The 24936-nt window shown below is 30.8% G+C and overlaps 3 protein-coding genes across 9 annotated transcripts; all 3 read left to right on the top strand.

Moving 5' to 3' along the window:
- The first annotated feature begins 1144 nt into the window (after positions 1-1144).
- Positions 1145-11316, top strand: LOC126841374 (cleavage and polyadenylation specificity factor subunit 6-like). 7 transcript variants are annotated; one of them, XM_050577812.1, is made up of 12 exons: positions 1145-1336; positions 3607-3822; positions 3901-4128; positions 4214-4544; positions 4622-4689; positions 4786-4975; positions 5839-6252; positions 6325-6451; positions 6683-6790; positions 6880-6975; positions 7131-7325; positions 10381-11316. In XM_050577812.1, the coding sequence occupies exons 1-11, from the start codon at positions 1268-1270 to the stop codon at positions 7312-7314; spliced, it is 2031 nt and encodes a 676-aa protein (XP_050433769.1). In that variant the 5' UTR covers positions 1145-1267; the 3' UTR covers positions 7315-7325; positions 10381-11316. The 7 variants fall into 7 exon arrangements, with proteins under 7 accessions (XP_050433769.1, XP_050433773.1, XP_050433770.1 ...); XM_050577813.1 differs by having other exon boundaries at positions 1146-1336; positions 6695-6790; XM_050577814.1 differs by having other exon boundaries at positions 1146-1336; positions 6895-6975.
- A 372-nt stretch (positions 11317-11688) lies between these two features.
- Positions 11689-15880, top strand: LOC126841404 (dual specificity mitogen-activated protein kinase kinase 6). The gene is made up of 7 exons (XM_050577867.1): positions 11689-12492; positions 12557-12611; positions 12685-12850; positions 12918-13154; positions 13218-13397; positions 14936-15153; positions 15247-15880. The coding sequence occupies exons 1-7, from the start codon at positions 12486-12488 to the stop codon at positions 15392-15394; spliced, it is 1011 nt and encodes a 336-aa protein (XP_050433824.1). The 5' UTR covers positions 11689-12485; the 3' UTR covers positions 15395-15880.
- A 1412-nt stretch (positions 15881-17292) lies between these two features.
- LOC126841389 (kelch-like protein 18) lies at positions 17293-22654 on the top strand. The gene is made up of 11 exons (XM_050577841.1): positions 17293-17503; positions 18824-18959; positions 19424-19655; positions 19734-19909; positions 19987-20095; positions 20271-20424; positions 20610-20698; positions 20806-21129; positions 21219-21368; positions 22047-22290; positions 22356-22654. Exons 2-11 carry the CDS (start codon positions 18904-18906, stop codon positions 22538-22540), a joined length of 1719 nt encoding a protein of 572 aa, XP_050433798.1. The 5' UTR covers positions 17293-17503; positions 18824-18903; the 3' UTR covers positions 22541-22654.
- The last annotated feature ends 2282 nt before the right edge of the window (positions 22655-24936 follow it).

The following is a 24936-nucleotide window of genomic DNA, read 5'->3' as shown; positions in this document are numbered from 1 at the left end:
ACAAAATATCTTGAAATCCGTCCAATAGATATGCTAGAAAATGTGACTTCTAGGAAAGTAATTTTTTATCAAACTTTCGCCATAACTCGGAGAAAAATAATCTTAAAAGTATTATAAATAGAAAATTTTAATATGTGTCCTTGAAATTAGTAGGCATATGAAAAATGGCTATAAGATCAATTTTTGTCAAATATTGCCTATCCTTTGCCCCTTAATAAATAGCGCTTTCCGTTCCACTTAATTGATTGTTTGCAAAAAAATTGCCTATACCGGACGCCTTAAAAAGTACTTTGTGTCGCATAAGGCATTCCCATAATACGGTTTTGAAGATTAAACAGTTAAAATAAATTCGGAAACCTATGCCGACTGTAAAAAGTTTTCCTTTTTTTTTTTTTAAGTCTTGCCTTTAATATTTTGTCCCTTAATCAATATTTCCACCCAAATGTCCGTCAATAGCACTTAATTTGTTTTAAATTATTATTAAAAAAAAAAAAAAAAATAGCGTCTGGTAAAGAATTTAGAATCACACACATGTATGATATTATTATACTAAAACTAGCTAATTTATTGGAAGGCAGCTTGAAGGAGTTGTATAGGCCCACCATCCGTAAGGTTTTATTTCAATACTTGTACAGTATAATGAAATGAGTGTTATTCATTTATGGATATCAACAATATGCTTAATGATAACGAATTTTGTTGTACTATTAACAGCAGTTTAATGGTTTACAATAGACCGACAAGCGATCGTTGTTTATAGAAATTAGATAGTGGCTATTATAACGCATATTATCAATGATAACACAAGAAACGCATTTATTAGTCTCAATATGATATTATCTAATCAGTAACCATAGTGTCGATCATGAATAAGTTATCAAATATCAATACCAATATGTATACATTGTATTTAATATTTATGTAAACTCTCTTTTGGTATGAAATAACAATATTATATGTATGTTTTTTGTGTATGTAATTTTTTTTTTTAAATTGTAATTCGATACCGCGTCCGTCGGTTTACGGTTGCAAGCCGATTTCTTCTTCCATGACGCGCGTGGACCGCACGCGCGCGCGTCAAAACGTATCGTTCGTTTTCCCCTGGCCTGCGTCCGCACTGTAACGCCGTTACCGCCGCTACCGCTGCCGCCGGTCCACCGTCCGCATCGTCCCTTGTAAACACTAAACAACAGAAATCGTCGTCTCGTGTGTTGTTCCCCCGTCCCACCGAGCGGTGTGTTGTCGAGGTTCTCGACCGAGATAGAACATGACAAAAATGGCCGACGGCGTGGACATCGATTTGTACGCCGACGACTTGGAACAAGACTTTGCTCAGGTAAATACCGCTCTACCGACGCAAGCACGTCCTGCTAGCGCGCGCCATTGTTGCACGGGACGTACGCCCGGACACCGGACGAACCGACGCCGACGGCCTGGCCGGCATTCGGCGGCTGCGGCGACGACCGCCGCAGCAGCTGCCTGTGGTCGTGTACCCGTTTGCCTTTGCCTTCGCCCGGGTCACACGTTCAAATGCCGATTACATGTGCGCTATTTTGATTCGACGGCTAAAATGCCGTACAGCGTCACTGTAAATCGTGTAATCGTATCGATGGCCTCTACCCAAACGCATTTGGAATACGATTACAATGATATTATTTACAGTTTTCATTGCCATTGACAAATCTATTTATCATTGGCTGTGAATTATCCATCTCATTGCTATCTATTATTGCGGTTCTTTGTTTTGATAAAACTCAACAATTAGCTTGTATTTCTTTTAAAAGTCATCCCTAGTTGAATTTGGAGCGTACCTACTAGTTTGTTATATACATTTTACTTAATAAGTCCTACGAAATTACATCACGTAATACGGTCAAGTCATGATTGTTTTGGTTGTTGATAACGCGGACTACACAATTTTTATGATTTGTTGTCTTTCATACATTTGTGTTTTAGAGAGTCTGAGATAAATTTGGTGTGTTGCTTAACTGTATAAATTAACTGAATCCGTAACTGGTACAGTGCAGAACGAAACACAGTTTATCAATGTAAATATTATGAGACTTCTTATCACTAGTAGTTAAAGCTAAAGCCAATTTTAAATTCGTATAGATTCAGTTTAAATTGGTTTGGATAAATGTGAGCTGTGTGATCGCTGACTGTACAAATTTGTATTGTTGATATTGAGTTTTGTTTACCAGTCATGAATATCGACTGTGTTCTGTTTGCTGTAAAAATTAACTATTATTTACAATAAAAACTGTTAATCATAAAAATTATATACTCTCCGCGAATACGTTTTATTTCGGCAACAATGTTGTCATCTTCAGCGCTCACGACAGACTGAGACCGAATACGGGCGAACATCTCCCTCTATACCTATACAGTGTCGTCATACCAGAAATGATGACTCATCGTCAACAAGTTTTATACATTTTAATAAAATGTTTTGTAATGGACTTTAGTCCCAGTTTAACAAGTTTTTCCTATTTTTCAACATTTCTATTGCTTCCCTAATATTAAGTTCTTTAGAGTTATTTACATTTATTAGTAATTTTACAGATTTAATGCTGTGATTAGTATCCAATAAATGTTCTGCAACAGGAGATTTGTGTACTTCCTGGTTTTTAATGTTCCTTATGTGTTCTTTAAACCTTACCCCAATATTTTGTTTTGTCTGACCTACATTTATCGCATTCTTCACTATTGTTATATTATTTATACGTTATCTAATGAATAAATTAGAAACTATGGGAATGATTGTACATAGGTAATTGTTTTTATTTTTTTGTGTTTGGTATCAATTCCTACCACTATGTGCGATAGTTACATTTTACCCGGATTTTGTGAGCATTGGCTACTAAAATATTATAAAATCTTTAAATTCAGCAGTATACTACAGTATTTTTAGCTTCAATATAAAGTTATTTTCAGATTACCGTTTTGCAGAACGGTAACATAAATTTTGAAATATTATATTTTATGAGCTAGTTATTGACTTTATCGTAAATCAATTATAAGGTGAACTAGGTCTTCGTCAAAAATAAATGTTCATCTTGTATTATGAAGTTTCGGAGCATAAGTGGCCAAGTGGGTAAAGCGTTAGTGTGTTTGGCGCTCACTGTCGTCGGTTCAACATTCGGTCACAGGTGCTCTGTGAAATCGTCCTTAAGGCCCGTTTGCCTTACATGATAATGATAATTTACGGAGTTTTTAATTTTCAAAGTATTAAATCACTTATTTGTGGGATTTTAATAGCTAACTATAATTTTTTAACTTCAATGTTGGAATGCCATGACAATATGAATTGTAAATTTTGTTTTAATTTTCTATATTATGTTTAACAATGAGCAAGTTGCATTCCTTTCTTTATAAATATTAGGTGAATTAATGAATCCCATATTCATTTTAATAATACACTTTCAGATTTTACATCTGAGAAGTAAATTCCTATCGTATGACAGTTAAAAAAAAAAACGGTTACTTATGTCTCAAAAATCTTTTCCCTAAAGTTTACTGTTATTTTTTCCTGTGTGCAATTTTTCGAATTAGATGACAAATTAAAAATTTCAAAATAAATAAACTTTGTGTGAATTGTGTTTTTAGGAAGAATTTTCGGGAAATGACAATGTGGACTTATATGATGACGTCATATCTGGGACCAATGATAGTACTCAGACAAGACAAGTAGAATCGTCTCCTAGTTCAAACAGCCAAAGTAGTACTCCGTTAGTGACAAATGGCTCGTCTAATAATAGTACCACAAGTAATAATACTACAACTGGACGCAGATACCAATTGTATATTGGAAATTTAACATGGGTAAGTAATGTGACTATTGTGATGTGTATAAAAAACAAATGTCATGTTTAACTACATTTTTTTTTTATACCATAACAGTGGACTACCGATCAAGACATAACAGACAGCGTGACAAGCATAGGTGTTTCGGATTTCATCGAAGTGAAATTCTTTGAAAATCGAGGCAATGGTCAATCTAAAGGCTTTTGCGTCGTCACTCTGGGATCGGAGCACAGTTTACGGCTGGTCATGGACAGGCTGCCAAAGAAGGAACTTCACGGACAATCGCCGGTCGTCACTTTCCCAACCAAACAAGCACTTTTGCAGGTAATTTATTTTAATCAAAACGATCGCTGGCGTATAAGCGCGAATTGAATTCACATTTTTTTTTTTCTTTCTTTCTTGTATTCAGTTTGAATCGCAGTCTAAAACTCGGCCATTACCTCCACCTAATAATCAGAACATGCCCGCCATGGGAATGTCGAGAGCTCCCGGTCAAGTTATGCAGCAACCCATGCGCGGACCCATGATCCCGCAGCAGCCCATGATGCAGCAACAAGGCATGAGACCTAGAATGCCTATGCAGGGTATGCAACAAAACCCTCAAGGAATGCAGCCGCCCATGGGTATGACTAATGGCCATAGAATGCCTATGCAACCTGGTGGTCCTATGGGTCCTCATCAACAAGGACCGCCGCCACCGGGTTACCAAAACCAGTGGAATGGTCCTAATCAGCAAATGGGTAACTATTGATTTGTGTTTGATGAGTAAAATATAATTTGTCAAGTATAACTTTGTGCCAATTTGGTCATATTTCAGGTCCGCCAAGACCAGGAATGCCTCCGCAAGGACCGGTAGGACAACCAAGAGGACCTCCTCCAGGAATGGTTAGTAACAATTGGTGGTGTGGATGCGTACCTACTTTATAATGATACTCTGGCCACTTTAAGAAGATACATTTCAATATTTTATTATTTCCACAGTTTCCACCTGGGCAAGGTCCACCACGAATGGGTCCACCACAAGGTCCACAAGGTCCTCAAGGACCCGGCGGTCCGCGTACTGATTGGAATCGCCCACCTGGAATGCCACCCCATCAAATGGCTCCACCTGGCTCTGGTTTTGCACCACATCAACAAGGTCCACCGATGCAGGGTCCTCCCCCTGGCCAAGGTACTTGCAAGACAATATTACCAGTGAAATCTGTTAAGACCGAATCGCACGGGACTGAAAGAAATTCTGTTTTCAGCAGTTCGTTTGTCTTATTTTTAGTTTTATTTTATAATAAGAAACATGTAAAGCAGTTTGGTTAGGGACCATACATAAATTATTCTTTTTATAGTTTATTCAGGGTCCAACTTAGGCGGGTTCCACTTTAGTTGGACGTATTATATTGACGGTGTGCAAGTTAAAAAAAGGAAAAAAAAGGCTCGGTTTTAAATTTTTAACAAATCTTCATAACTTTATTGTGGAAATGCCATTTTTTTTATATAGTGCAAGGTTGTATTTATTTACTTGTTAAATTGACTTCAAGTTCAGTTACTGCGTTTTACCCGCACATTTTGTCCATTTTATCTTATGATCTTCCTTTTATCTTCTAGGACATTTGAATGATAACAAATTATTTTACTTGATGAAATTTCTAAGTCAAATTAGAAGTAAAATCTGATATTACCACCAAATAAGTATAAATTGTTAAATACAGGGTGTCCCACGACGATTTGACCATTTTGTAATATCTTTAAGGAAAATTTGTATTTTTTCTAAATGAGATGTTAGAATTTAGACGACAAATAATACAATTTTTGTAATCAATAAAAAAACTACAAAAATACAAAAAAATGTATCATTAATTTATACTTGCTAAAGACACGTCAAAACTTTATTATAAATGTATAAATCTATTTTCTGTTAACATATTCTCTTCGCGATTGAAATGTTACATTATGTTTACTATTTGGCTAATTAATCAGAATATTTATTATGTATTGATAAAAATTGTATTTTAAATATTTTGTTTTTGCTAATTTTTATAGGTCCTGTCCAAATGATGCAAGGAGGTCCTGGCCAAGCTCCAGCTCCTCACGTGAATCCTGCATTTTTCCAACAGCCAACTGGTGCACCGCAAGGTCCTCCGGGGCATCCGGGATATGGTCCCCCCAACGGCGGAGCTACTTCCCGCCCTTACATGGCTAACGATATGGGAATGTCTGAACAAGAATTGGAAGAAATAATGAGTCGTAATCGGACTGTATCTAGTTCAGCTATCGCTCGGGCTGTTGCTGATGCCGCAGCTGGTGAATATTCAAATGCTATTGAAACTTTGGTCACTGCAATATCGTTAATTAAACAGTCAAAAGTTGCAAACGACGAAAGATGCAAAATATTGGTTAGTTCTCTGCACGACACATTGCATGGCATCGAGACCAAGAGTTACAGTTCACGAAGAGGTAATCTACCTGTTTTATTTATTTTGACATTAATTATATATTTTTCACATGGCTCTTAATTTGTATTTCCAGAGAGGTCTAGATCACCTCGTGACAGATTGCATCGAAGGTCAAGGCGTGAACGAAGTCGATCTCGTGAACGTGACTACAGGGATAGGAGTCGAGAACGTGATCGTGATCGAGAAAGGGATCGTGACAAGTAAGCTTTTGAATTTTAACAAAAAATGAAATTCTGCAAGTCTATAGTAGTTTTCCTCGACTTTGTTTTCGTTATATTTTGGTCCTTTTAACAAATTTAAAATGAAAAAGTAAGGTCCTTTTATGTTCACAAACGAGCTAACTTCAAATTAACTAATGGTTTAGAACAACTTAGAATAGCATTAATCGATTTCTTCTTATCTCCTCGATTTATTGTATTGCCATAACAAAGATATGTTGACAGGTATGTTGACCGTTACTATGCTACAGATCGAGACGGTGATAGAGATAGAGAAAGGGAAAGGGATCGCGAATACAGAGAGAGGAGTCGCGAAGACAGGTAAGATTTACTAGTCGTAACAAAAAATGATGAAAACTTCTTCTTGGAAGTTTAATAACTTTTTCGAATTTCCAATATTGAGGGTAAAGTTTATTGTTTAACAGTTCTGTAAAAGCAAGCAGCCGCAGTAGAAAAATCACTCCGCCCGATGTAACCGAGTCTGTTCCTGTATCCTCTAAATCCAGGTAATATTACCTTGATGATAAACCTTCATTTCCTCTAATCATATTTCCTTTTAAAAAAAATTTAACAGTCTATAGACTTGTATGATTTCTTAATGTGTATATTAACATAAACGGCTTGTGGACCACTTATTTATTAATATTATTACACTTTTTAGGTATTATGATGATCGTTATCGGGAACGTGAACGTGATAGGGACCGAGAACGTGACCGCGATCGTGAACGTGAACGAGAGCCAGTGTCGAGCAGACGTGCAGTAGATCCTGACAGAGATATCGAACGAGAACGCGATCGTAGAGAAGACAGAGCCGAATCTTCACACCGTAGTTCTAGACATTAAATACATATGTGGTAAGTATTTTCATCTCGGTTGTAAGTATTGTAAGCTAGACTGTCTCGTCTAATTTGTTTGTTATATACAATTTAGTTTAGGTGTAGTGAATTTTACAATTTTTTCATTCCATTCAAATTGTGTCTTAGTTAAAATAAATTGTTTTATATTGTTTGGTGGCCATTTCTTAATTGATATTCTCATTTATTTACATTTTTTTTTATTTAAATTTTTATTGTTTATTAATAAAACAAGTTCCAATCTCTTAGTTTATTTTGAATAAGGCTGATCCACTTTTTTTACAATATATTTTAGTCGGCTCTTTGCCCATGTTGTCTTATTACTGTGATATCTGTGATCTGTGATAAAAAAAAAAAAAAAAAAATTATTAAATACTGTATTAAATACGGATTAGTATTTAATGAAAATTAATAGTATTAAGATGATCTCTGTAATTGGGATATGTAATCGTAACCAGGGCAACTTTTCAGGCTGCTGTTAGTTGCTAAGTATTTTATTTGCATGCGTATGTTACAATGAGCCTAGAATAAGACTTAATTATAGACTACTTAAGATATTGATTGAAATTTGATAATACGTTTTATGGTTAATAAAAATACGTATTGCTACGAATAATTATAATAATAATATACGTATACATATTAATAATAATATACATTTACACATATATAAATATTTATTTATATCTATTATTATTATTATTATTATTATTATTATAATAATTATAAACAATTTCAACTGATGATTTTATATGGGGGTTTTAATAGTTAGGAGAATTTTTTTTTTTTATACATGTTTGAGTACATAATATTGATGTAAATAATCTTTATTTATATTGCGCAATGCTCTTTTGTTTTCATTATTATCGTAAAATTATTTACCTACTTGTTTTGTGTTCCTTTTTGAGAATTTTTTTAAGTGCGTCAATTATTTTTTTTATTTTGATAATACCTATTGCAGGATTATTTTTAAACATTATTGTTCGAATTATTTAAGAATAATTATACTACCTGATACTATTTGATATAAACATTTTTTTGCTATAACTTAAATCGACGCAATATATTTGTGTTTTTATATATTCATTTCTGTGACAAGCTCAAACATTTTTATAGTTTTTTATTAATCAGTGTTAAATTAAATAACGAATAATTTTGTTTTTTTTTTTTTTTTGTATAGAGGATTTCGAAAAATAATATATATCATTTTTGTTATTATTCTAAAGAAACACATTTTTCATAGCCTTAAAAACTAGTGTCATCAAACTATTATTCGTTGTTTTAAAACTTCTGTTCAATTTCCTCCGTTATTCGTTTTTACATTTATAATGTAAATGTGTAATTTTAGACTGCATTTTGTACATATTTTCATGTGATTAATATATCTATCTATACATTTATTATTATTTGTTAACAGTCCAAATATAAGCAAAAAAAAAGAAAAAAAAGTTGATTATTTTATTTTTGTCAGACGGCCCTTTTGAACATAAATACAATATGTCATTGTTATTGGTATCTATACAAACTATATTAGGGTTTTAATGATTACTACATGTAGTAATAACATTTATTTGGATTCTAAGAATGGTATTTTTCAATAAAAATATTTATTAAAATTAAAAAATATGTATATAACAATAATTAGCCACTAAAATTATCATCTTATTATGTCAATTTCAGGTGGAAAAAAAGAAAGAAATATATATGTATATATAATGTTATTTGATTTAAGATAATAGATTTTAAATAAAATAACATTGCATACAATTATATATTAGTTTACGTGTTACATTTTTGATACGAGTTGATGAATTTGGCAATAATTATGACCAAAGTCAAACTCACAGAAATGTTAATATTAGTTAATTTTATTCATTATTCATCACTTCATTAAGTACTCACCGCTTGGCTAAACCTTTGACTGCTTTATAATTGTATATTTTTCATTTGATCGTTAGGCTACGGTACAATGGTAAATAATTTACGATATTTTAAAGGGGGTGAACTGATTGGCAATAAACAGTGTTTTCTTCTTTTTTTCCGCCCCTATTTTTCCCAACCTTGTAACAAAATATTGTGCTGGGCGGCTATAAACTGGTTGGGAGTGTTTATCCTTTATCATTTAAGATCCATTAGAACTAAACTGAACGAAACATAGCAAACGTCAAAAGTTTTTCATGTCATGAATTTTTGGTTTTTGCTCTTCATTGACATTGATTCAAAATGGACCTTCAAATTTCATAAAAGGAGAAACTATGATGCTTGATATAATTTTAGTAGACATTCAACGTGTATTTTCAGCATTTGCGTCGTGTCGGTTCTATAAAATAATTTCTGCACTGTTGTTTAGGAGGTATATTTTATGCTATGTTTGTAGTTCTGATATGTTTTTTAGTGATGGAACTTGGAAATTATATAGGAATGAATCCCGTTCAAAATTGTATTATATTTAGAAACACAAGTAAAATTTGTTTAATTGTGTAATTTTTTAATATAGCCTACTCGTTATCATAATCAAAACTTTTTTTGAAACACGTTGGATCGTATGTAAATGTTAAAATGAATTGCTCAATTGTGGTGTTTGCAAAATGAAATTGAACCGGTCGATTTAATTTTCTATCGAATGAGTGTAATTCTTATCTATAATTTAAGCATTATTCCAATTAGGCGTTCAAACTAAACGATAGGTAATGTCTTGAAAGAAACGTATTAAAACATAATATAGTATTTTAATTGATAAGGTTTAATTAAAGGTTATTAAAATTAAGATCTGTTGTGTACATACATATTGTTTAAATTACATATATTTATATGTATGTTATTGATTAAACATTTTTTTTTGTTTATTGTGTAAAAACTATTATTTAAAATAGTTTTTATTCTTGATTTGTATATTTTTAACTATTTTATACAATCGTGTTCCGCCTGTAGTTCCTGTCCACGTAGAATCTATCAAACAGCCGTAAAGCAGCCAATTAAAAAAAAAAAAAATGTCAACGTCAATTATACATACTGAGACAATTCATCATTGCAATGTTTTTTAATTTGTTTACAGGCGCCGCTGATCCATCCGTTTATATTGTATAAATACAAGTTTATACAAGGCTGTATTGTTTGAAATAATGTATCCATTTGTAGTATGTACAAAAGTCATGGATCGTGTAACGATGATTATAATATTGTACTATTAACCTTTTTGTTTTGCGGGTGGTTTTTAAAACTTTATTGTCAATAATAATAATAATATTGAACATTTTTAATGTATTTTTTCATTTTCTCTCCAGTTTAACATTTTTACTGTAATTGTGTTTCTTTTTTTTTCTTTTTTTTTTTTATAAATATACAATTGTAAATCATGTTTGTATAACTGTTAAGATTGATATATATTATTATACATTAAATGTAATTGAAATGGCGCATCAAGACATCAAATGACAGCTGGATCTTGGAACACAATTTTAGACTAGATTATTTTGGTAGTAACCTACTCGTGTATTACTCATTATTACAATTTACATTATTATAAAACATTTTTGTTCTTCAATAATAAGCCTAAATTATTATTTAATTAGGAATTATTTATTAAAAAATGTTAAACAATATCCGAATCATATTGAACCTATAATTTAATACATACATTTACCTAGCCTATTAATAAAACTTGTGTATTAGATTTAAGGTGAATTTTTTTATTTTTTCATATCTGTCCTTGGCGTTTTAATTGCTACATCTATCTTTTGTATGTTGTAGTATTTAAGATAAATTATTATTATTATTTTATAATTTGTTTGATTTTCCGAGACTTGTATGCATTCAAATTTTTTTCAGAATTATGTGTGCAAAAAGATACGTAAACAAATATTTATTGTAATAATTAATGTATTACGAATACCAGTATTGTATTACTTGCAAAAATTATGTAAGTTAATGAATTGTTCTATGTTGTAGTTCAATGTTACGTATTAAATCGATTTTGTATACGAGTCTCGCACTATATTTTGTTTTATTTTTATTTTTATAACATTTATATGACTTAATTTGTCAACGTTCGTTTAAGAACGTAAAACTTACAATTTTTTAAATTATTGAACAATTTTGAACATATCTCCTTGCATATTTGAGCAATTTTATGTATTTTAAATTTTGTGAATACATTTTTAAGACTGTCAGTTTTCATCATGACTATTTGTTATGATCCGTGATTATTAAATATTGGTATTTTTTTTTTTTTTTCAAAATAATTACAAATTTGCCTCCTATACGTTCCAAAGACGTTGTATAATATCTCGGTCTTGCCATTGGTCGAGACGCTGATAAGAGCTACGACTGCTTTTGATAACGGTATTCATCTAGACGAGCTACCGGTGTACTGGTATGATATTCTGATGACACTAATTTTGTAAAATATTTTTACCAATTTTGATAGTAGGACTAACTTTTGATAGTTCCTAAGTTTACGGATAAGTATTCGCGGTTCAGTTGTAGCTGCGCGATGAACCGTTTTCTACAACAAGTGGCAACAATACTCAGTGGATCAGGAAACGCGAGAATATAAATGTATAGATGATTAATTATAATTGTACACGGTACTATGCACAGTAATAATCCATTTATTATACATTTAATTTGATTATATCCCAACAATTGATCGCATGTAAGATTGTTGGACGTCAAATTTATGATGGGTTATGCATAATATATTGTAATGCATTGGTTTTTTTTTAATATCATATCAAGACATGATATGCCTCCGAAACGTTTCAAAGACGTTGTACAATATCTTGATTTTACTATTGGTCGCGACATTAATAAGAGATACGGCTACGGTTGATAACAGTAGTATTCCTCAGAAATACAAGAGTGAATTATTTTTATTCTGATGTACGTATGATAATTCCTACAGATACTTGCTAACTTTGCCGATAATGTTCGCAGTTCACGTCTTGTAGTCGGATTAACTGATAAACCGTTTACCTGTAAGACGTATTAACAATACTTTGTAGTTAGTTGTTATTTGGGAAACATGACAATACGATTAAGATAATAATTTATAGTAATTATAATTGTACAATAATAGTAGCGTAACAAATATCTATATTTATATGTACATGTACATGAATGAACGAAACTCGGGAATCATGAGATAACGCCAATAAAACTATGTCTGGTTAGTGAAATTCAGTTATTTTTAATTTAATAAACATTGAAGTATGGTGGAATTATGTTTTTAGGCCGTAAAAAGAGACCTTCGCTAAAGGTTCAAATGCCTGAAGCACCCACTGTCGTGTAAGCACAATTATTTCATGTCTATGCGGCTTGCGCTAATTCAAAAATGTTATTTCAATTGTTATATTTGCAGAAATCTACCTCGTAATTTAGATAAACGTACTACGATTACAATCGGCGATCAAACCACGACTGTCGAAGCGAGCGATTTGCAGAAAATATGTGATCTTGGACGCGGTGCCTATGGTATTGTGGAAAAAATGAGACACATACCTTCTGGAACGATCATGGCTGTCAAGGTGGGTATCCTAAAATTAGCTTTTCTGTAAAATCATAATGTCATTTTATATATTTTGTTTGATTCAGAGAATAGCAGCTACAGTAAATACACAAGAACAGAAACGATTGCTGATGGACTTGGATATATCGATGCGTTCGTCCGCTTGTCCTCACACAGTACAATTTTATGGAGCTTTGTTCATGGAAGGCGATGTGTGGATATGCATGGAAGTCATGGATAATTCACTCGATAAATTCTATGCCAAAGTGTATAAATTAGGCAGAAAAATTCCTGAACAAATACTTGGTCCTATTACTGTGGCGGTAATGTTTTTTTAGTTGATGATTTACATTGTAATGTATCTAATGATGATGATTGTTATTTAGGTTGTAAGTGCTCTACATTATCTTTATTCCCAATTACGAGTCATACATCGAGACGTCAAACCTTCTAATATACTGATCAATCGCAATGGCGACGTCAAAATGTGTGATTTTGGCATATCAGGTTATCTAGTCGATTCAGTCGCCAAAACTATTGATGCTGGATGCAAACCTTATATGGCAGTGAGTACATACATTTTTTACATAGTCGTTAAAGGAAAATAATCGCTTTTATATATGATGATTTTTGTACAGTTTGATCAGTAAGATCATTTGTTGTAAATTACTTTAGACACCTCTCTGAGACAAATTTGAATTGTCCCAAAGCCAATTTGTAAATATAGGTTAACCGTAAACCATGTAAATATTATATCAGGTACTTTCATTGTTATAATAAATATAATGTAATGTTTTTTTTTTGTTTATTTAATTTTTTATTGATACAATCTGTTACAATGCAGAACAATAAGCATAACAGATGTATTATTTACAAAGGTCTGATTGACAAAGTGAAGAGACCTCCCAGTGGAGGTACTCTGACAGAGTTATTATTTACTTTATTATTATTATTATTTTTTTTTTGCTATTAAACTAGCACGTCACAACACCATTGCCTTTTTAATCTTATTAGGGGGTTGCCAGGAATAGCTGTTATTGATAAAAGTTCAAAGATGAGAGGACTAGGGTGATGGCTGGTTCTGTTTCTAATTTTGGCAGCTCACCACAATTGTATGCCGTACCAAAGCTGCCGTAACCAGCTGGGTTTTAACAATAATTTGTAGAGTAACAGGTTGGTTGGTAGTTTTATTTGTTTAGATGTCAGTAGCGGGCGAAGAAGGCAAAATCTATCATTAAGTAACAGTATTTTACTAGTTATGCGAGGCAGCCAAGTAAGTCGACAATCGAAGATGTTACCGAGGTAGCACTCATCGTAGAGACTGGTTGTTAAGAAATAGTTATGGACATATTCCATGACAAAGTATAAATTTAAAATAAATGGACTTGGCTTTATTCATTTTTACACCCCATTCTTTAAACCAAATTTTGAGGAGATATAGGTGGTCTTAGACATAAATAGAGGCTCGGATAATGTAATGAAAAAAATTAGATATACTTTAAAACTTAACCTTTCTTCCTTGTCTGATCGTAGGCACTCAGCTGACTTATCATTCCTTAAATGCCTTCTGTCCGGAAAAATTGATTCCCCTACCCTCCTTTCACAAGTTAACTTTAAAATCCCTGTACGTTCCACACGCTCTTCCTTCCAGTTCCTTATCCTCCATTATTCTACAAACTACTTTCTAAACTCCCCTCTTAACCGTTTAATGAGTACTGCAAACACCGACGCCTTCACTTCTTGTCTATAATCTTTCTCTATTGTGTGTAAATAAATAAAATGTTTTCAATTTAAATTATATTGTAGTTCTAGTTGCTGTTAGTTAAGTTACTTAGTTATTATTTTAGTCATAATTATATTGTTAATCATATTTAAAATTTACTGTACTCTATATGTTGTCAATTTTGGGCTTGTCCCGTAAAAAATAAAATTAAAATAAATAAAATTGATAAGTGGTATTATTTATCTGTTGTCAATTTTATGCGTAATTACGATCAATTTACATAAAAAGAAAGTATTTAAAACATTTTCTTATGTTAAATAATTTGCGTTTCCTTTAATTGTTTAATTTTTAAATACTTTTTTTTTTTTTACTTAATTCTAGCCCGAACGAATAGATCCCACCGGTAATCCATCAAACTACGACATACGTAGCGACGTATGGAGTTTGGGAATATCGCTCGTAGAACTTGCCACTGGCAAGTTTCCGTATGATACATGGGGCACTCCGTTTGAGCAGCTCAAACAAGTAGTCAAAGATGAACCGCCAAGACTGACCACTGGTATATTTACATCATATTTTGAGGATTTTATTTGTCAATGGTAAGCGTTATATATTTCCGATAGTATTTATTTAGCGATATACATACTATATTATATAGTTTGTATAATATTTTCGATGATTGTATTTAATAGTTTACAAAAAGATTATCGAAGCCGTCCAAACTATTCTCAATTACTAGCCCATCCATTCTGCCTTGCCCACCAACAACCTCAAACTGAACTAGTCGCATCATTTGTATCGGAAATTCTAGATTCGCCCGATTCTTCTGTAACTGGTTAATTAATTTACAAGAATTTGATTCACTAATTATAAGAATATTATGTGCTTAACAGTAGTAATTATTGTATTTTGTTATTACAATTAGTTTTAACAACAATAATAATCAATAACAATTATTATACTAAAATAAACTCACACAACATTTATTTATATATTTAAAAAAAAAAGTATATTTTAAAGTATTTTTTATTTTTATTTGTATAGTATTAATTTTAATGTATTTTGTGTTTTAGCAATTATGGTTTGTTAATTTTTTTTTTCATTGCTTCATATTGTGTCATTTAAGATAAGCCTATTATAGTACGTAGCACTGGCTGTTATACTGGCTATGTCATTTTTACTGTACTATAGTTAAATCATTTAATACTTATATTCTGAAATTGTATCAAACACTGTACCTGTTTCATTATTAATTTACATTATTGTTTATGCAACATGCCCATGCCTGTGTGTATGTTGAAATTATTTGTTTTGCCCGATATTTAATATATTTATTAACATTTTCATTGTAAGCCAACCAGTTGAATACTAGAAATAAAATAAGTATTTACTGCTAAATTTATTTTTAGACACCTTATTTATCATGAAATCTGTTTTTCTCAAAATTTATCACGATGAATTAAATTAATCAGATGCAAATGATTAAAAAGTATAATATTGGATAGTAAATAATTCTATATTTGTACTCTATTTATTGAGTATTGATGATACCAGAATGGAAAAGAAGTCGTTGTTTGTCCTAGAGGAAATTGCAGTGGTATATATATAAACCTATTGTGATATCAATAAGACATTTCCATACGTTTTATTAGGTTAAGTAATCTGTATAAAATACTTGTCAAGATTAGGTTAGTAGACAAATAACATTTACTCTTATGGTGAATCTCCTAAGTTACATAAGTCACTACGTATAAATTAATTACCTACCAAAGAAATGGTGAGAAATAATAATAGTTAATATTGTTAAAAGAGTAAGTCAAGTTGAAGCTCGACATTATACTGAGTATTGACATTAGTTTATTGTTTTTACTTAAGATGTTTAGGTTTTTAGAGAGGTTGCTTTTAATATTACAATTGAACATTAATTTCATCAATACCAATATCTTGTAGAAATAAAATGTTATTCAGTTTGAATTTATTACCTCTCGTGGAAATAATATGTAATTATACATTTTTCCTTTGTTCAAATATATATATATATAGAGTGAATTTTTAGGTTTTCACATTTCTTGGCTTCGGGCTTCTGTGGTAAAATATTTTATATTAGAGAATTCTTTAAAAAAAGGTTATTTTGCATACTTTAGAGATTAGAGATCATTTTCAGGTTAAGCTTCTTGGCGAGTGTATTTTACTAGTTTTTAATGAAATATTAAGAGAATATTTGGTATAAATATATAATATTACATGTATTATTTTTCAAAAGGAAAGTCTACCTAATGCAGTAAATTGCATTACTTAATTTCAACGAATTTATAATTATTTTTTAAGTATTTAATAATGTATTACTATTTGAAGCTAATATTATACATTCCTATATGTTTAAAACAATATACCGTGAATGTATTATACGAAAGTACAGCTCAAAAGAATGTAATACACTTACTTAAATACTTAACAACTTTGATTAACACAATAATAAAATATAATAATCAAATATTATATTATTTATTTGCATATGTGTGTGTATTAGTGAGTTGTCATTTATTATGTTTATGTATAGTTTTATTACTCCATGTCTTTTTAATTTTTATTCCATGGGAGTTTCCCAGCAAATCTTGCTATCTCTTTCTAACGATTTTATTGACCGCGCAGCAGTATAGACAGGGTGAGTGGGAAGCACACGGCGCAGGCCATTTATTTATAGGTCTTTGTATCGACCGCACAGCAGTATAGGCGGGATGTGTGAGAGGTTTAGTCGAAATCTTTTTAAAGGTCCACGATCAAAGTACTGAAGATTTATCAATTATTACAGAAGACATAATAATTCAGTATTGTGTTTCGCGTTTGTGACTTGCGTTATTAATTATTCACCTTTTCTACGGTGACTTGTGCCGTGTGTTAAATTAAGCAGTTTATTTTCATGATTTTCAAAACACCAAAAATCGAAAAGTAAGTGGTTGCACAATTGTTTTAATTTGTATTTACCAACTATGAAGTCGACAATATTCGTAAATTCACATTTTTTTTATTTCGATCAAATAAACTTTACCAGACAACCCTTTTTTTTTTTTTTTTGTAATCTCTTAGTGTTTTTGTAAAAATTCACTTAACCGTTTGTTTTTCGCCATCTTGTAGTTTTTTACACTTATTACGAATCATGAATGTTCTCGTTCCAAAGTTATAGATTCTTGAAATTTATATATTTCCACTTGTTTAATATTAGGCAGCGTCGGGCGTCGGCTGGTACCGACTCTTACATTTGTCAGCGACGAGGGGATAAGTTAGATTCGGTCTCGTTAGGTTGCTGACGATGCCAGAGCAGTGGGTTAGGTTAGTTTAGCTGTTTAGGCTAGCTATTTTTTCCTCTTTGGGTTTGGGGGCGTCCAGCGAAGAGTCCCAATGGGTTTGAGTCGGCTCCCGAAGCCGGCACGCGTAGGGAGTTGTTTTATATAGTTAAATAATTACTAACTTAAGAAAACTATATTGTTGTTTGATACAGCATTGATATAACATCATTGAAAATATAATAATAAATAATAATAATAAAAATAAATAATTAACTAGTAATACTGTAACAGCGAGCCTCGCGTATTCAAAAATCGTGTGGTGCAGCGGCTGCGATTAAATATGCAAATTTCAAGTAGCTATAACTTTGAAACTAGAGTAGTCTGTCGATTTTTGACTTCCGACTCTCAATCAGGATGAAAAATACTACAAGATGGCAGAAAAAAAATTTCAAATAATAAAGGGTGTTCAGTAAAGTAAATTTGTTCTGAATCGTTCATTAAAATGGCAAATTGTAAACAGGTTGGAGTGGACGTGTATTATTATGTTTTATACATGTATATATTTTTTACATTATCCTATCAAAACAAGAGTTTCCTAAATACTTATACTCTGCTCAAAATAAGAATGTATCTATGTAGAAACTGAAAACACATTCTTCTTGGCTGTGCCAGCGCAGCAAGGTGGGTGCGTTCCAGTCTCTGCACAAGTCTGATATTATTTTGAACAGAGTATGGTTTTTAATTTTCAACAATTCATTATAATCATAAGTTGATTATTTGAAAATTGAGAGTATTTTTTTTTTTTTTAATGGAAAATTTAATACTTATTAAAATTAAGATGTCAAAATGTTCAATTTGATATGTTTAGGAATTTTTGTTATTGATTGTAAATTTGGCTTTGAAATAATAATATCTTATGAAAACTTTTAACCGTGTTTTTAATAGCAAATTATTTTTAATCTGTATCTGTTATATGCTTTAGGGAAGACTAATTTGACAGTTACTGAACAAACAAAACATTGATAGGATACATTTACACAAGTTAACTGTAAATCAAGAAAAATGACTATTGAGGTTTATAGAAATCGACAATTCGACAATATTTACCAATACATCCCGTAAGTCATAAATTAATTGTTATTAATTAATTAGCTCTTTACAACTGTTATTTATTACCAATTAATGTTTCTATTTTGTTGTGCCTTTTAAAATAACGTAAGAGTAATAATACTTATTATTAAACTATTGAGAAAAATGACTTAATAACAATTTCCTTGTTAGTAATTATTATAAAATAAATATTGTAATAAATCAGTAAAGAAATCAGTTCTGTGGTTTGGAATATATCATATAAAATAAAAACGCATCTATGTAAAAACAATACCTTCTCAGTTTCACATTGAGGCTAAATCCATAAAATAACTAATATGTATAAAAACCATCGATAAAAATGTTGTTTATTTTTTTCATTGCATATTTTGATATTGTGATTTTGATAATGTTTTTTTAACAGTAATGTTATTTTATTTAATAGTTGTTTATTACTACCAATGCAAAACATACGTTTAAAACATTTTTTTAGAGAAAATATACTATGTGATGTCACTTTTATTAGTGATGACGGATCCAAAATACGAGCACACAAATTAATACTATCTTCTGTGAGCACTGTATTTCAAACAATGTTTACAGCGGCATTTAAGGAAAATAAAGAAAATTACATTCATATAAAAAATATAGACACCGAAGTTTTGCAATCCATCGTAAACTTTGCCTACACAACCAAAGTCGATATTAAAGAACATTATGTTGAGGTATTAATTGACAATAGTACAAACACTAAAAAATTATTGCCATTACTCTTTTGCTAATTATCTATTATCATTTTTTAGGAACTGTGGATGGCTGCTGATTTCTATGATGTTAGCCTTATAAAAGAATTGTGTGTTGAATATATTGAAGAAAACATAGATGCTAAAAATTGTGTTAGTTATATGGAGACTGCCGACTTAGTATCAGATAAATTGACTTACGGGTTTTGTTGGGAGTTTTTTATAAAAAATTTCAAGTGAGTAATCGGATTTGGTTTAATGATAGCAAACATTTTTTTACTTGATTAAGTAAAAAAAAAATAATTTTTTGTAGCATGATTGTGGAGTTGGATATAGCATTGGTAGACCTATACGAGTTTCCGATCGATGATGTTCTTAAGATTATTAAACATGACGATTTGGTAATCGATACTGAGGAAAAGGTGTATTAATTTAAATAGATACAATTTAGAAATATTTGTTAAATTATACATAATTATTGTAACATTATATTTTAATAACATTATTATAAAAAGAAAAACTGAATTATTTTAATGTTGGATCTATTATATTACGTTTGAGTACATTTTGTACTAATAATATAAGCATTTGTTTTAGATATTTTATTTCATCATTGGTTGGATGATGTTTAATATAGATGAACGATATAATTTGCTACCGAATCTAATGAAAAACCTACGTTTGCACTTAATTTCGGAAGAAGGACTTCAACAAATATGTAACATACCATGTATTAGAGAAAACAAAGAGAGTAAGTATATATTTCTGTTTCAAATGTGGTGTGCAATCGCTCTAATTTTTTTTTTTTTTTTGTACGTACATTAGTTTATAGGTAAAATTTATTATGTATTATTGATGTGTCTATATAATTGAAATATTAGCGGCTTTATGTATTTTCATTATATTAACAGTTATTTTATTATTATTTTATTTTAGTTATGAACGACTTGTCAGAAGAACTCGATAAACGTGTCGGTTCAAAACCTATAAGTGTATTGGGGAGGAACTTTTCGACTATGCCTAACGTATGTAAACAATATATTAAATGTTGTTTTTTCCATAAAGAATGCAATGTATTATTTTACTACTTTACTAATTTTACGTAATATTTGTATAATTTATTTGTATTAAGATTATTTTGGCGCTTAAGGAATGTTCTACAAATTTTCCTGAGTCCGGTTTCATGTATATGGATACTAGAGCACCCAATTGTAGTTTAAAATGGAAATCGAGTAATCTTTCATATTTCCATCCTCCCCGTGAAGACTCTACGGTGGTAATCTCTGAAAACGGTACAATGCTTGCAATTGGCGGAATAAATGAAGAAGGCGAAGAGGTCAATCTTGTCGATGAACTAGATCTCAAGAAAACGTTAAAAAAATGGTATTTTACAAGTACATTAAATCAACAACGAACAAAATTTGCTGTCTGTGTTCACAAGGAATTAATTTATGTGGTGTGTATTTTTTTTTTTATTTATAGTTTACAAAACAACACCAATTAAAAAAATTTGTGTACATATATTTACTATTTTTATGATAATAGGTTGGAGGCTACGATTCCGTGTCGAATAGTTATTTGAATTCAGTAGAATACTACGATACAAGTTCAATGATATGGACAGAACTTGTTAAACCCATGCCCACAGCTCGATGCATGTGCAGCGTTATAATCAATAACAATCGATTATATGTTGTGAGTAAATATTAAGATGACGTTATACCCCCTATTTATTAAGGATTTTGGTATAGGCAATTTTTTTGTAAAATCGTAATTAAAAGGCTTATCTGTGATGTTTAATTATTAGTTAAGTAATCTTGACTCTTTTTTTGGTAGTTTATTTATTTTTCGAAATGTCACAGCATCCTTGACAGCAATCTTAACTGGTTACGCATATTCTCTCTTATCAACTAAACAACAATCGTAGACAATTTTTTTTTACATATTTAAAATAATAAAAACTTTATCTAGGTTCTCTCGTCGGCTTTTTTTTTGATATTATTAACCCAACATTCACAATTTATATATTTTAACTCTGACATTTTTTAAACTTTTTTAAGTGCTTGTATTGGTAAAATTAAAGTTTTCAATAAAAACCGACGAGAGAACCTAGTTAAAGTTCTCCTCTTTTTAACGGTACCAATATTTTTATTCTACGACCAATTCGCTTTGACCTACACGCTTTACCGTAAACCCCTTTCTTACGATTATTTTTAAAGGGTATAACGTCCTCTTAAATTACTATGTACCCCAAGTCTAAATACTAAATAAATATCTACTTAAATTTGTGTTCATTGTTATTCAACAATGACTTTTAATTGATATTCGTAATTATGGTTTGTGAGAATTTATTTGAATTTTTTTTTAATTTAGTTTGGTGGAAGTAATGGGGAAAGTCTTTCAACTGTAGAATACTATGATTTTGAGGAAAAACGTTGGAAAAAACTTGGTCCTATGCCAGTATGCGATAAGGACATGGGTGTAGCGACAATTGAAAACGAAATTTATCTTATTGGTGGTATTAATAGACCTCGGCAAGTTTATAAATTAAATGTACAAAATTTCCAATGGAATGGAATGCCTAATACGCAGTTGAAAACAAATCGTGCAATATCATGTATGTATACATCAATAATTCAAGTTATTTTTATGTTTTTATTTACTGTTAATTTGAAAATTCAGGTATTGTGACCAAGAAGAACGACTTATACTTATTTGTCAATAGCAATGGGAGAGTATTCTGTGAAATGTATGATGCAAGAAAAAAAAGGTGGGAATGGATTGACGGTTATGGAGAATATGTTACTACTGATATCATTGCCTGTAGTGTGGAGACTCTGAAATCGTGTGGTATATACTTAAAGTAATAGTTTTTTATTAATCAATTCTAGTGAACTAAATTTTGTTTGTCTTATTAAATTTTACGCTGAAATTTCCATTATTTTATTTAGTGTTCTCTGTACTTACTGTTGTCAATTATTTGACGGCAATAATAATTGGTTAGTCAAAGTAGGAAATTAAAAAATTATTGTGTATATTATTCTTGACTAAAACATAAAAATGTCAAAGCCGATAACACTTAAGAAAAAAAAAAAGATAGGCAAGTGTTTGAACATTAAAATTAATTAATTATAAAATAAATATAAAATTAATACAATTTATACAATTAAATATTTTAACAGCAAAAATACTTTGTTACAAAACAGCAGTTACTTACTTAGTACAAAATAATCAAATAAAAGCCATTTCACATAATTTTAACACCAAAGGTAAATTGCATAATATTATCACCCCAAATGTACATAAATCTAGCAACTCAATTTTCTTTTCTATAATACACTGGTCCAAATATTTATAATAATTTACCTTATGATTAACGTGATTATACAAATTATGTTTTTTTTTTTTAATTGATTTTTTAAAAAAAACATTTACAATCTGTACATAAAAAAAAAGTATACAATAAGCAAATATGTTAAAAATGTAAATATGTGACTTGAAGATTATGGGTAGGGAAACTATCCAGCGATAGGACCCTATGACATGTTACAAATTATGTTATATTCAAACTAAATTTAACAAATTGGCTACTACAACAAACTGCTGATTATGTTCTCAAATTGTTAATTTCATACCTTCAATACTCTATCCTATATATGTTTTATGTGTTAAACATCTTAAGTATACATAGGTTTTAACTTTAATTAAGGAATGTATTTTGAAAATTCGTAATTGCTATAGTTAAGACACATGAGCCCCCACACGAGCTTGCTCAGTGGGGCCCATTATACACTATATTATATTATATTTATGTAATATTTTGTATTAAATAATAATAACATTTTATAGCATTGTAAAAAAAAAAAATAAATGTATTAAAAAACAAGAACTACAAAATGACTATTATTTTCTTAGAAAAAACGTAAATTATGTTTAAAGGATATTCCCGTAGTTTCGAATCAAAAGTAATTAAACAAAAGTAATGTTTGTTTTCAATCAGTTAATGGTTGATATATATATTATTATACTGAGAGCTAACTTAACTGTTTTGGAGCAAAACGTTGGTGTCGGTCTGTAAAAAAAAAACAATAGGAATTTGTTGAGTTTGGTCATGTTGTTTACTTTAATAATATAAAACGCTAAAATCATATGTTATTCATGATATTTTTATTTAAATTTTGTTTTATTACTTTTTATACACTATTTATGTAACGTCAAGATTCAAGTATATTGCACTACACTGAGACATTAGGAGGCTAGACTTAATAAATAGGTTTTGTTTGGGACCATCCGTGTAGCATCTTAAAGACATATCAAGTAATTAGTTAGACATAAGTTGACTGTTTGAAAACGTTTCACAGCTAGCCATTTGTTGTCAAACGGATAAAATATTATTTATGTATTATCACAGATGTTATAATGAAACTTCAATAGATTCACATTACATACTTATAGCAATAAAACGAATATTATATTTTTAATAAAAAAAATAAAAAACGTTTACAAGGTAACGCCTGGGTTGATGTGGAATTTTTTGGCGAAAACCATATGGTCCATGTTGTCTATTTATTATTAAAGTACTTTGCACGTCAAGGAGAAAATAGGTTCTAGGTATTGTTCAAATAATTTGAGCTAAACACTCGATTTTGATAACGTACCATAATAATTAATAGCCAACAGAGTTTTTATGGCCAGGTTCATAAAAATGAGAGTTATGCGACCGGATTTTCATTTGGAAAGAAATCTTCCACACGATAAGTTATTATTACACAAATTCGTTTTGTTCCTTGTGCATAAAAACGCCTTGAAAGTTAAGTACTACCTTGTACCTCAACTAATTATTGTTTGCCGATCTAGTAGTGTGCAGTGCGGTTGAACGTGGTGATCATCGACTAGATTAGATGAATTTTAGACGGCTGTACAGTCTTGACCACTTGACGGCAGGTCTCCGAGTGTTTTGGCACTCGATCGCTACGCTCGTCGGCGCCGTCGCTTCGCTCCGCTAACTAAAAATATCCTAGGTTTGTAGGCTACAGTATAGGAGGAGGTTACAGGTTTAACTTTAAGTTCAAGTTCTTTTGAAAAGTTAAAGAGACTTGATAATATACGCGTAGTACCGAATACCGGAGCCGTTGGGGAATTTACCTACTCGTGAAACTTTTTTCAACGGGAGCCGTTTGGGTTGCACCGATTATTTTTATAGTAAAACTTAAAAGGTTTTAAATAAAATCATCATCATCGATGTCAGAGATACAACTTCTAC

This window comes from Adelges cooleyi, unplaced genomic scaffold (assembly GCF_023614345.1).
Source record: "Adelges cooleyi isolate 19-005CV unplaced genomic scaffold, UGA_ACOO_1.1 ACOO_flye_CR_arks_rails_tigmint_CR_PRNA_381, whole genome shotgun sequence".
NCBI lineage: Eukaryota > Metazoa > Arthropoda > Insecta > Hemiptera > Adelgidae > Adelges > Adelges cooleyi.
Note: the sequence above shows the minus strand (reverse complement) of the source record. Positions and strands in the feature narration are given on the sequence as shown.